This window comes from Hypanus sabinus, chromosome 18 (assembly GCF_030144855.1).
Source record: "Hypanus sabinus isolate sHypSab1 chromosome 18, sHypSab1.hap1, whole genome shotgun sequence".
Classification (NCBI taxonomy): Eukaryota; Metazoa; Chordata; class Chondrichthyes; order Myliobatiformes; family Dasyatidae; genus Hypanus; species Hypanus sabinus.
The window spans coordinates 73378073-73390908 of record NC_082723.1 but is presented as its reverse complement, the minus strand read 5'-3'; the positions used below and the strand labels follow the sequence as shown (position 1 = coordinate 73390908).

Sequence of the window (12836 nt, the reverse complement as noted above, 5' to 3'; positions counted from 1 at the left end):
GAGTTCCATGTAACTGGTCCTTCCCTGTGGACACAAGGCGATGCAGTGTGACCTGTCAGCACTGTACTGTGATCAGAAACATTTATTCTCATTGTACAATCCAGGAGGACTGGAACTATGACAAAAATAAAAAGCCAAGAAAAATAATCTTCCAAAAGCAAGATTACTGTACATTGTAAATTACCTTTGTTCAAGAACTTTCAAAGGACAACTTACGAGTTCCTCAAAACCCTGAATGTAGGGGGTCATCTTGTGAGGAGGGGGGGATCCTTTAAAAATTGAGTGTTTCTAAAGTGATTTGGCAGAAATGGAAAGGTTACCAAATGCAGGTTAAGCACGGATATAGACAGAGCAAGATGTATCTGTGACACAAGGAAGTCTGCAAGTACTGAATATCCAAAGCAACACAAACAAAATGCTGGATGAACTCAGCAGGTCAGGTAGCATCTATAGAAATGAATAAACAGTTGACATATCAAGCAAAGACCCTTCTTCAGGGCTGAAAAAGAAGGGGGAAGATGCCAGAATAACCAACACAAAGTGCACTGCAGATGCTGGGGTCAAAGCAACACGTACAACATGCTGGAGGAACTCAGCGGGTCGGGCAGCATCCGTGGAAACGAGCAGTCAACGTTTCGGGCCGAGACCCTTCATCAGGACTGAAGAGGGAGGGGGCAGGGGCCCTATAAAAAAGGTGGGGGGAGGGTGGGAAGGAGGAGGTTGGTAGGTGTTAGGTGAAAAACCAGTAAGAGGAAAGATCAAGGGGTGGGGGGAGGGGAAGCAGGGAGGGGATAGGCAAGAAAGGTGAAGAAGGAATGCAAGGGGAAAGCACTATGGGTAGAAGGCGGCAGAGGAGGAGGCAGAGTGAAACTGGGATGGGGGAAGGGAGAGGGAGGGAATTATCAGAAGTTAGAGAATTCAATGTTCATGCCAAGGGGCTGGAGAATACCCAGACAGTATATGAGGTGTTGCTCCTCCAATCTGAGTTTGGCCTCTTCATGGCAGTAGAGGAGGCCATGTATGGACATATCCAAATAGGAATGTGAAGCAGAGTTGAAGTGGGTGGCAACCAGGAGATCCCGTCCGTTGTGGCGGACAGAGTGGAGGTGCTCGACGAAGCAGTCCCGCAATCTGCGTCGCCGATTTAGAGGAGGCCGCACCGGGAGCACCGGCTGCAATAGATGACCCCAACAGACTAACAAGTGAAGTGTTGCCTCACCTGGAAGGACTGTTTGGGGCCCTGAATGGTGGTAATAGAGGAGGTGTAGGGATAAGTACTAGGTGGGAGATCTGTGGGAAGGGATGTGTGGACCAGGCAGTCGCGGAGGGAATGATCCCTGCGAAAAGCTGAGAGGGGTAGAGAGGGAAAGATGTGCTAGGTGGTGGGGTCCTGTTGAAGGTGGCAGAAGTTGCAGAGGATAATATGCTGGATCCAGAGGCTGGTGAGGACAAGGGGAACACAGTCCCTGTTGTGGTGACGGGAGGCTGGGGTGAGGGCCGAAGTGTGGGAAATGGAGGAGATGTGGGTGAGGGCATCATTGATGACGACAGAAGGAAAACCACGATCCTTAAAGAAAGAGGACATGTGAGATGTGCTGGAACGGAAAGCCTCAACCTGGGAGCAGATGCGGCAGAGATGGAGGAACTGGGAATAGGGAATAGCATTTTTGCATGTGGCAGGGTGGGAAGAGGTATAGTCGAGGTAGTTATGGAAGTCAGTGGGTTTATAGAAGATGTCAGTGGACAGTCTATCTCCAGAGATGGAGACTGAGAGATCAAGAAAGGGGAGAGAAGTGTCCGAGATGGACCAAGTGAATTTGAGGGCTGGGTGAAAGTTAGAGGCAAAGTCGATGAAATTGACGAGCTCAGCATGGGTGCAGGAAGCAGCACCACCTTTCCTGCCTATCCCCTCCCTGCCCCTTGATCTTTCCTCTGATTGGTTTTTCACCTGGCACCTACCAGCCTCCTCCTTCCCACCCTCCCCCACCTTCTTTATAGGGCTCCTGCCCCCTCCCTCTTCAGTCCTGACAAAGGGTCTCGGCCCGAAACGTTGACTGCTCGTTTCCACGGATCCTGTCCAACCTGCTGAGTTGCTCCAGCGTGTCGTATGTGTTGCCAGAATAACAAGGTGGGGGAGAGGGGAAGGAGGATGGCTGGAAGGTGATAGGTGAAGCCAGGTGGGTGGGAAAGGTAAAGGGCTGGAGAGGAAGGAATCTGATGGGAGAAAAAGAAGGAGGGGATGACCCAGAGGGAAGCGATAGGCAGGAAGTATCTGTGTTATTTGCAAGAGCTGAAAGATCCAGTCAAAATGCCACACAATTCCGCCAGTGGCTCTTTAGAAAAATCCTATAATTAGCAACCGGAAGTTGCAGTTTGGAATGGTTCCTGATCTGTTTCTTTAAATAACAAGTAGGTGTGTAGTACAAAGGGTTAAAACAACTACAAAAAAACTGTGATCAGAATCAGATTTAATATCGCAGGCCTAAGATGTGAAATTTGTTGTTATGTGGCAGCACATTGCAATACATAATAATAAACTAAATTACAGTAAGCAGATATATATTTAAAAAGTTTGTGCAAAAAGAGAAAAAGTAGTGAGGTAGTGTTCATGGGTTCACTGTCCGTTCAGAAATCGGATGGCAGAGGGGAAGAAGCTGTTCCTGAATCATCACCTGTGTGTTTTCAGGCTCCTGTACCTCCTCCCTGATGAGAAGAGGGCATGTCCTGGGTGGTGGAGGTCCTTAATGATGGGTGCAGCCTTTTTGAGGCATCAAAAAGGACAAGGGTAAGCTGTCTAGCACCTCAAGAATATTCATTAAAACTGTGGCAGTGCTAACTCGTATCCATATCTTGTAATGTGGTGATCTGTCAGGTCTAAGCACCTTGACATAACCTGATGCACGAAATTCTTTACATCCTTTCACTCCATTGAGAGTTAACAACAATCCTTTACATCCTGGGGGTGTCCAACAGTCAGGACATAAATAAATAAACTGATCACTTATAAACTTAAATATGAGAAAATCTGCAGATGTTGGAAATCCAAAGCAACACGCACACAAAATGCTGGAGGAACTTAGCAGGTCAGGCAGCATCTATGGAGAAGAGTAAACAGTCAACGTTTTGAGCTGAGACTCTTCACTATTCCCCATTCTTGCATTCCTCACACCTTCTCTTCTTAGCTGTCCATCAGCTCCCTCTGGTGCTCCTCCCCTTCCTTTTCTTCCATGGTCTTCTGTCCTCTCCTATCAGCCCTTCATCTTTTCAACCAATAAACTCCGCCACTCTTTACTTCACCCCTCCCCCTATCCTGGTACTACTTCCTCCCCTCCCCCCACCTTCTTAGTCTGACTCCTCCCCTTCCTTTCTAGTCCTGAGGAAGGGTTTCAACCCGAAACATCGTTTACTCCTATCCACGGATGCTGTGTGGCCTGCTTGTGAGTTCCTCCAGCATCTTGTGTGTGTTGCTTCTAATTTTTAATGGCAGCTGGGGGTAGCAATTTTGGACAACAGACACCAATGATCTGCTCCACATCACTACTATGGAATCGGTGCTTGGTCCTGCTGGAAGTTAAATGGAATACTGTTCAAATTCATGTGGTTGAACTTGCACTCTTGATAAATTTGATATATTACGAAGTCAGCTGACAGGAGAGGAAAATAAAATTGCAGACAAAAATTTGAGGCATCAAATGTTTTCTGTCGTAGTTAGAAACAGAATATTACAATAAGTGTTACATATATTCTCAGTCGATCTAGCTATTTGCAATAATGTCCTTCTGACTGATGTGGCAAAACCAGGAAAGGTAGTGGATTTGGCCCAGTACATCACAGGCAAAGAAAGCCCTCCCAACCACTGAGCACATCTACATGAACTGTCGTAGGAAAGCAGTCTCCACCACCAAGGCCGTGCTCTTTTCTTCAGCTACAGTCCAGTCAGGTAGAAGATACAAGTGCCTCAAGACTCACACCACCAGGTTCAGAAGCAGTTACTCAACCATCAGGCCCCTGAACAGAAGAAGATATACTCATCTATTCAGATATTCTCACAACCAATGATTTCACTTCAAGGACTCTTTATCACGCTGTTTCATGTGCGTGTTATTTATTGCTGTTTAGTTATACTTGCAGAATTTGTTGTGTTTTGCACTCAGGGTGATCTTTCATTGAACCTGTTTGCAGTTACTGTTCTACAGATTTGCTTAGAATGTCCACAGGAAAATGAATCTCAGGGATGTATATAGTGACATTAATGTACTCTGATAATAAAGTTTACTTTGAAGCTTTCTGAACTTTGAAGCAATCCAGCGCAAATTCGTCTCTGCAACTTTAAAACAAGTTACACGATTTACAATTTTACTTTAATGTAATCGGAGGTTATCACTTCACAGACTATGATTGCAACCCAAAGACACCTACCATGCATGCACTTAGACCCAGGAGTCAACGGGCTGAGGTTTAGTGTCATGAGCATCCACAAGATTCACTGAGGCCCTATTAATCCTGTCAAAGTTTCTCTTATTTGTATCATTCTGTGGCAACAGGGAAAGGGTTAATTGCAAGAGAGCTGGCCTTAAAACAGGTATAGATAAAGGCAAGTTAGTCAAAAAATGAAAGCAATAAAGTATACTCAACAGTTCGAAGATCAAGACCACATAAAAATTTCTCATATGGAATTTGCATTAGAATTTAGCAAGATAAAGATACAACAATCTTTTAATTTCTTTTTTCAAAACACAAAAGGTGAAGGCAGAGAAAATACTTCACTTTATATCTTAACATATTAACATAAACTATTAAAATATTACAGTGAAGTTTCAAATCAATGAAAGGTCTTGATTGAAAATAATGTGAAAATCCCTTTGCTCCAGGGGTTCCCAACCTTTTTTTTATGTCATGGAGCCCTATCATTAACTGAGGGGTCCATAGACCCCACGTTGGGAACCCCTGGTTTGCACCAACACAAAATATTTAACAATTTAAATATGCAGAATTTATAAAGCATTTGATTCTCCAGAATATTTAATTCTCCTTTCCCTTCAAGTTTAATTTTTGAACTTATTTTTCCAAACATCCTTGAAAAATAATTTTAGAAAAGGGTTAACTTAAAAATTTGAACAATCATTTTGTTGTATAAGATTAGGTCAAAAACCATTCCACCTCAAAGATTGCATCTGACTGTGCTTGGGCCAACTACACCATTTACCAAGTGCAAAAGCCATCTTGCAGCAACTTCAACAGAAAGTAATTAAAGAATAAAATCTGCAGCTGAAAAAAATACTAGGTTGGACTGCAGATTATTCAGAAGTTATTTTACAATATCTTTAATGGAGTGTGTCATGATTATTCTAGCCACAAGATGTAATGTTGAAGCTGTATAAGGCTTCAAATTAGTAGGGCTGATTTGGGGTATTATGTACATCCACCTGTGGGAAAGCTGTAAATAATGTTGAAAGAGAACAGAGAAAATGTACAAGGATTTTTGCTGAGTCTGGAGGACCTGAGTCATAAGGGAAGACTGAATATGTTAGGACTTTATTCCTTGGAATGTAGAAGATTAAGAGAAGAGCTGACAGAGGTATACAAAATTATGAAGGGTATCACAGAGTAAATGCAAGCAGGGTGAGAGGTGAAAAGTTTAAGGGGAACATGAGGGGGAACTACTTCACTCAGAAGGTGGTGAGAGCATGGAATGAGCTGCTAGCACAAGTGGTGCATGTGAGCTTGATTTCAACTCTTAAGAGAAGTTTGGATCAGAGGGGTATGGAGGTCTATGGTCCTGGTGCAGGTCAGTGGGAACAGGCAGTTTCAATGACTTGGCATGGAGTAGATGGTTTGAAGGGCTTCTTTCTGAGCTGTACTTTGCTCTGACTCCACAAGACCATACTGAGCTACCAGATGAAACCACTTTATTTAAAAAAAATACTTAGCTTACTAGTAATGCCTTCAATTTTAGAAACTAATTTTTTTGCTGTTTCCAAATCTGAATGTGACCTACTAGCTTGTAAACCTGGAATGGTTTTGCAGAGGACTGTTGCAATGAAAGGAGATCAAACATGCTTCTCTCAAAGGTTGATAGAACCCCATGAAGCTCAGAGATACTTTGAAAATACATTTTTGTGTGGCCTTGACATTTCTGGAGCAAACTGAGGATGCAGTTCATGCAAAATTTATGCACACACTTAAACATTGTTCTGAATGAGGAAACGTTAAACATTCATGCAAATAGCTAACGTATTAAATGCAGAAAGGATAACTGCAGGATAAGAGATTTGTAAGGGAGCAAGAAAGCAGATAAAGCATAGAGGTCATCACCAACTATGACAGTGAAAACAAGTGTCATTTTTCCCTTCAGAACTGCTTTTACAAACAGATGCCATAAACAACAGCCATTGCCAACAAAACATGCTACAAAGGCAATGTCGAAATGATTGTCCCAACAAGACCTGCCTCCTATGTGTGACAGCATTTTAATTCATTGCACTGGAAGACTGTAATGAACCCTACCCGCAATGGTTGCCGTTCAAAGGCGTCCCCAGAAATATCTGTAGTCTTGTACTTGCGCTCTTTCTCGCTCTGATCAAGAGTAGAATACGTATCTGTGGTGACAAATATATAATTCAAATAAATGGCATTCTGCAGTATAAAAATTAATTTGTCATCCAGTGCTGTTTATATCATAAAGAACATCACATTTTCAGTTAAAGAAACCAGACAAATTCCCATCCAGTTAAGGCTTAGCACCCAGTGCATGTGAAACAATGGAATAACCAAGGCACCGCCCCTGCTCCCTCAAGCAGATTTTAAACAAAATTAGTTAAGCCACGTATAAGAAAGAGGCAGGTATAGTATGCCAGAGGGTAGCAAATCTGTGGAGTTCATTGCCACAGGCAGTTGTGCAGTCCAGTCATTGGATATATAAAGCAGAAATTGATGGGAAGTTTATTAGTAAGGGTGTCGAAGATTATGGGGTGAAGGCAGGAGAAGAAAGCCATGATCAAATGGTGGAGCAGACTTGATGGACTGAAATGCCGAAATCTGCCCCTATGTCTTATACAATGCAGTGAAAAGATATAGTCATCTGATGGACATAATACACTAAGGATATCAAAATGCCCATTGTAGAAAAATTCTTAGACAAGATATTATGAAAGTAACAGGGGTGGTATGGTAATTCAACTCCAGTGATCTGGGTTCAATTCTGTTGCTGCCCTTAAGGAGCTTGTACTCTCACCCCGTGACCACTGGGTGTTCAACTCCTTCTATATTGCAAAAGTATATGGGTTAGTACATTAATTGGTCACGTGGGTGTAATTGGGTGTTGTGGGCTCGCTGGACCAGAAGGGCTTGTTATTGTGCCATATTGCTAAATAAAAGTCTGAAGTACATATCAATAAAATCAGTAGAATTCAACATATTACAAAGTGCTTAATCCAAACTTAAAATGACAAGTCAAAATAATTTGCAACTTTATCTATTTTCCAAGTTCAGTTAGAAAGTGCTATAGGAAAATTTGATCGATGGTTCTCCACCTGAAAGGTTAACTGTGCATCTCTCTACAGATACTGTTTTGTGTTCTAAGCATTTCCTGCCTTACTTTTTTCTTCAGGTCTCAAGTGTGTTGCATCGATGTTGTAGCACAGCTTATTGCAGTACCATATTTCACAGCCAGAGGGCGCAGTTGAACTGCTATGAAATGCCCCTGTAGCTACTTCAAACACTGCAATGTAAGTTGAAAACAGACCACACCCTAAAATATCTGAGCTCTAATTACGGAATTTAAATCACTTACTGAGGACTCCATCTTAAATTAAAGCAAAATATTTGTTAGCTTATTTATTTGGTGCCAAATTAAAATATAGCCGTTGAGAAGAATAAAATGCATGCTGCCTTATAGATTAGGTGTTGAAATATCATTTCTGCCTGCTTAAAGCGTGGACATAAGGAATGCAAGCAAGAGGAATTCTTGAGGACAAGAGCAAGAGGAATTCAAAGCCATATTTACCTGGACCAAACTGTTCCATGGGTATCATTTCACCAGACCATTTGTTACCTAAAAACAGAACTGACCATGAGGCTCCTCGTATGGAAAAAAGCTATGTGCTTTGCTGAAGCCAGTAAACTTCCAGCATCCAATGTCAAAACCTTGAGGAACTGCAGGGCATTTCTGAGGTTCTAAGAATCTGACAGTTCAAATATTTTAATCGCTTCAGAAATACGTGGCAATCACAAATCTGTTTAGGAAGCATGGCTTGATACAGAGAAAGAACGAGAAATACCCTTAATCACAAATTCAAAAACAAACTCACTGCTTATTCCTGCCTGTAAACTTCATTCCATCTTCACAGGGTTTATTTTTTGTCTTTATGAGTAATACCTTTCCACAATTGGCAGACAATACATTCCTTTCCCTTCGTTTTCTGATCAGACATAAGACAACTGCAACTAATCTGCTTCCTCAACTGTACAGCATTACCAATACACGCTTTACTGTGGCTGCTAGTGCAGTGGTTAGTGAGATCACTTTGCAGTGCCAGTGACCACCCATTAGAGTTCAGTTCCCACCACTGCCTGGACCTGTGACCACATGGGTTTCCACAAGGTGGTCCAGCTTCCTCCCGTATTCCAAAGATGAACAATTAGGATTAGGGTTAGTAAGTTGTGGGCATGACATGTTAGCATGGTACCCGTTCTTTGTTGATTTGACAATGCAAATGAATTTCACTGTATGAGTCGAAGTGTCAATGTACATGTGATTAACAAAGCTAATCTTTATCTTTCCTCTTTAATGGATGAAGGAAAGGCCAAGGTCTACCCTTTGGGTAGATATCTACATGGACCTCATTCATTAAATACAACTCATCAAGAACTCTATGGCCCAACAGCTGCCTCACTTTTAAATTTACTTCAAGGTGTCACAGAACTGTCATTCCAAAACACTCAAAACAAATAAAAATAAATAATTAATTTGAAATAATTAGACCATCTGCTGGTGACATTTAAAACAGATTAGAACATTATCACTAATAAAAAATAATTATGTAAATTGTTTTCCTTCCTTGGTTAGCTATGGGAGAACAGAGACTGAGTCACTGTTAGTAAGGCTGAGAAGTGACCTTACATTGAAGGTATTCACACTGTAAATGCCAAGTTTGCCCCAGAACTGCAGCAAAATACACCCTGGGCTGCAGGCATGCAGCTACAAATAGCTGCTTGATTTACATCTCATTACAGATGGTCACCCTCTGGTATTCCGAGGGCAAGGGTTCCCTTGCTAAATGGTATGGTCCATGGCATAGAAGGGGTTGGGAACCCCTGGTGTAGGGATTCCATCCAACACTAGTTTCATCCCGTCACTCTCTCAACATCAGCCATTCTCCCAAAAATGCCTTTTGCATTCTGTTTCGGACCCTGCATTAAAATAATGCTCAAACCCCGTTTTAATACTAAGTTCATCTCAGATTCATGTCCCTGGCATCTACTTTAGAATCAGAATCAGTTTTAATAACACTGGTTTACATCATGAAATTTATTAACTTTGCAGCAGCTGTTCAATGCAATACATTATAATAGATAAAACTAAATTACAGTACATATATAAAATAGTTAAATTAAATGAATAGTGCAAAAAATAGGAAATATAAAAAGTGGTGAGGTAATGTTCATCCAGCATCTACTCAGAAATTGGATGGCAGAGGGGAAGAAGCTGTTCCTGAATAGTTGAGCGTGTGTCTTCAGGCTTCTGTGCCTCCTTCCTGATGGCAGCAATGAGATGATATTGTATCTATTAGTGTGACTTGGTTGCATGAGGGTCAGCTCAATATTCTAGGATTCCATTGTTTTAGACATGACAGAGCTGGAGGGATTAAAGGAAAATGTTACAGCAGTGCTCCGTCAGGACAGGCTGGAGCATGCAACTAGTGAGGTGTTATGGGTGGAACTGAAAGATATGGCCATGTTAATGGGGCTATGTTACAGACCATCCTACAGTCCTAGGGATTGAGAGAGATCACAAACTGTTGCAAGAAATGCAAGGTTGTTGTAGTAGGTGATTCTAACTTTCCACTGGGAATCCCACACTGTAAAAGGGACTAGATGGGATCGAATTTATCAGATGTGTTCAAGAAAATTTCTTTCGTCAATACGTAGAAGTCCCAACAAGAGAGAGTGTGTGATACTGGATTTGCTGTGATAGGCTGAGAGAGGCCACGTGACAGAAGTTTGTGTAGGGAAACGCTTTGCATCCAGTGACCACAGTGCCATTAGTTTCCAAATAAATATGCAAAAAGACAAGTCTGGTCAATGGATTGAGATTCTAAAATAGAGAAAGGCCAATTTTTATGGAATCAGAAATGCTCTGGCAAGTGTGATTGGGACAGGCTGTTTTCTGGTAAAGGTGTACTTGGTAACTGGGAAGCCTTCAAAAATGAAATCTTGAGTGTACAAAGCTTGTATGCGTCAGAATATAAGGTGACGATAACAAGTATAGGGAACCTTGGTTTTCAATAGATCTTGAGACCCTAGTTAAGAGATAAAGGGAAGTGCTTAGCAGGTATAGGCAGATGGGAACAGGTGTTTGAGGAGTATAAGAAATGCAACTGAACACTTCAGAAAGAAATCAGGAAGGCTAAAAGTAAGTGTGAAGTTGCCTTAGCAGACAAAGCGTAAGAGAATCCTAAGGGATTCCACAGTTATTTTAAGAGCAAAAGGACTGCAAAGGACAAAATTGGTCCTCTGGAAGATCAGATTGATAATTCATGCGTGCAGCCAAAACAGATGGGGGAGATCTTTGCATCTGTATTGCTCAGGAGGCCGACAGAGAGTCTATAGAATTGAGGCAAAACGGCATCAACTTCATGGACTCTGTACAGATCATAGAGGAGGTGTTTACTACCCTGAGGTAAATCAGGGTGGTTAAATCCCCAAGGCCTGACAAGGTTTTCCCTTGGACAAGTGCAGAAATTGCCAGAGCCCGAGCAGAGATATTTAAATAATTCTTACCAACAGGAGAGGTCCCAGAGGATTGCAGGGTAGCCAATGTTGTTCCACTATATAAAAAGGCTCTAAACATAAACCAGGAAAGTATAGACTGGTGAGTCCAACGTCAGTTGTGGAAAGTTATTGGGAAGTGTTCTCAGGGACTGGATATACAAATATTTGGAAGGACATGGACTGATTAAGGATAGTCATCATGGTAGGTCATGTCTAGCCAATCCTATAGGAGTTTCTTTGTGGAAGTTACCAGGAACGTAGATAAAGGTAAGACAGTGGATGTTGTCTACTTGGACTTTAGAAAGGTATTTGACAAGGCCCTGCATGGGAAGCTGGTCAAGAGGATTCAGTCGCTCAGCATTCGGGGTGAGGTAGTGAACTGGATTAGACATTGGCTTTGTGGGAGAAGCCAGAGAGTGGTAGTAGATGGTTGTCTTTCTCACTGGAGGCCTGTGATTAGTGGGGAACCACAGGGATCGGTACTGGGTTAATTGTTGCTTGTCATCGTTATCAATGATTTGGACGATAATGTAGTTAACTAGATCAGCAAATTTGTGGATGACACCAAGAGTAGTGGTGTAGTGGACATGAGGAAGGCCATCATGGCTTGCAGAGTGGCCTTCATCAGCCAGAAAAATGGGCTGAAAAATGGCTGATGGAATTCAATGCAAACAAGTGCTAGGTGCTGCATGACCTTTGACACCCTCACTGATCAGGAACCACTTTAAATTAAACATACCCAAAGTGTTGGCCTTCCAAGTTTGATTTGTGGCAATGAATTCCACATACTTGCCACCATCTGGTTAAAGAAATTCCTCCTCATCTCTGTTCTACTCTGAAACTGTGCCCTCCAGTCCTAGACTCTCCTACTATTGGAAACATCATCTCCCTTTCATCTAGGCTTTACAACCTTGCTTTTATATTCTAAATGAATGATATTGTATTTGCCTTCCTTACTCCCAACCCACCGTGGTGGGGTAGAGATATGTCTTTACCAAAGGAGCTGTAAGGCGCTCCCCTTCCCTCCACTAGCCTGTAGGTCATCCTTGGGCAAGGTGTAGCACCTGCTTAGCCTCCAATCAGGGCCACATGAAGCCAAGGGTGCAAGTCGTTTATTGGCTGCATATCACAATTCCTGATTATGCAATCAATGACACCAAGCAGACAATCTCTGAAGGGTATTGATAAAGGCTGTGGTCACCTGTCTTATGAAGACGTTGCCCAGAAGGCAATGGCAAACATTACTGTAATAAAAATTTCCAAAAACTATCATGGTCATGGAAAGACCAGGATTGCCCACATCATATGATATGACACATAAGAAACAAAGGAATTAGTAACTCAACTTGCAAGTATAACTTCAGGGAATCCTGCACAAGGTCTCCCAAGTCCCTTTGCACCTCCGATTTCAGAATTTGCTCCAGCTTAGAAAATAGTCCACATCCATTTTGTTCATTCAGTGATTTTGGTCTAAGAGGGATTCAAAACTTGCCAATAGACAAACTGAAATTGCAACGAGTCAAGCAAAAATCTTTATTCTTATTAAACAGGATATCATCATTTCACTGGATTAAGTAAAAACACATTTGAGCTTCATGTCCATAGGGGTCCAGAAGACTGCTAACACAACAAAAAGCACCTCATTTCTTCTTTGACTTCCCTTGCAAGTGGGTTAGATTCTTGCAGAACTAAGTTGCAATGTAATAACATTGAAAAGTTTAGTTGACCGTCTAGTACAAGGTTATGGAGCAACAATGGGTGAACTTGGGAAACTAATCGCCTCTTCACTGAAGTTCTTTGGGAAATTGTAAGGGAAAGCAAACCCTTAAATATTAAAGAAAACA

At 42.0% G+C, this 12836-nt stretch overlaps 1 protein-coding gene across 10 annotated transcripts in view; it reads right to left on the bottom strand.

Moving 5' to 3' along the window:
- Positions 1-12836, bottom strand: part of arvcfb (ARVCF delta catenin family member b) — a 551538-nt gene that overhangs the window by 14243 nt on the left and 524459 nt on the right. For 6 of the 10 annotated variants that reach the window (XM_059994656.1, XM_059994661.1, XM_059994662.1 and 3 more), the window contains 3 exons: positions 8006-8053; positions 6508-6599; positions 4420-4532 (listed from right to left, as the gene is read on the bottom strand). In XM_059994656.1, coding sequence (XP_059850639.1) covers positions 4431-4532; positions 6508-6599; positions 8006-8053 — 242 coding nt within the window. In that variant the 3' untranslated portion in view covers positions 4420-4430. Of the gene's footprint in view, positions 1-4419; positions 4533-6506; positions 6600-8005; positions 8054-12836 lie in introns of those variants that run through there. The other 4 variants (XM_059994655.1, XM_059994653.1, XR_009516569.1 and 1 more) reach the window with 4 other exon arrangements.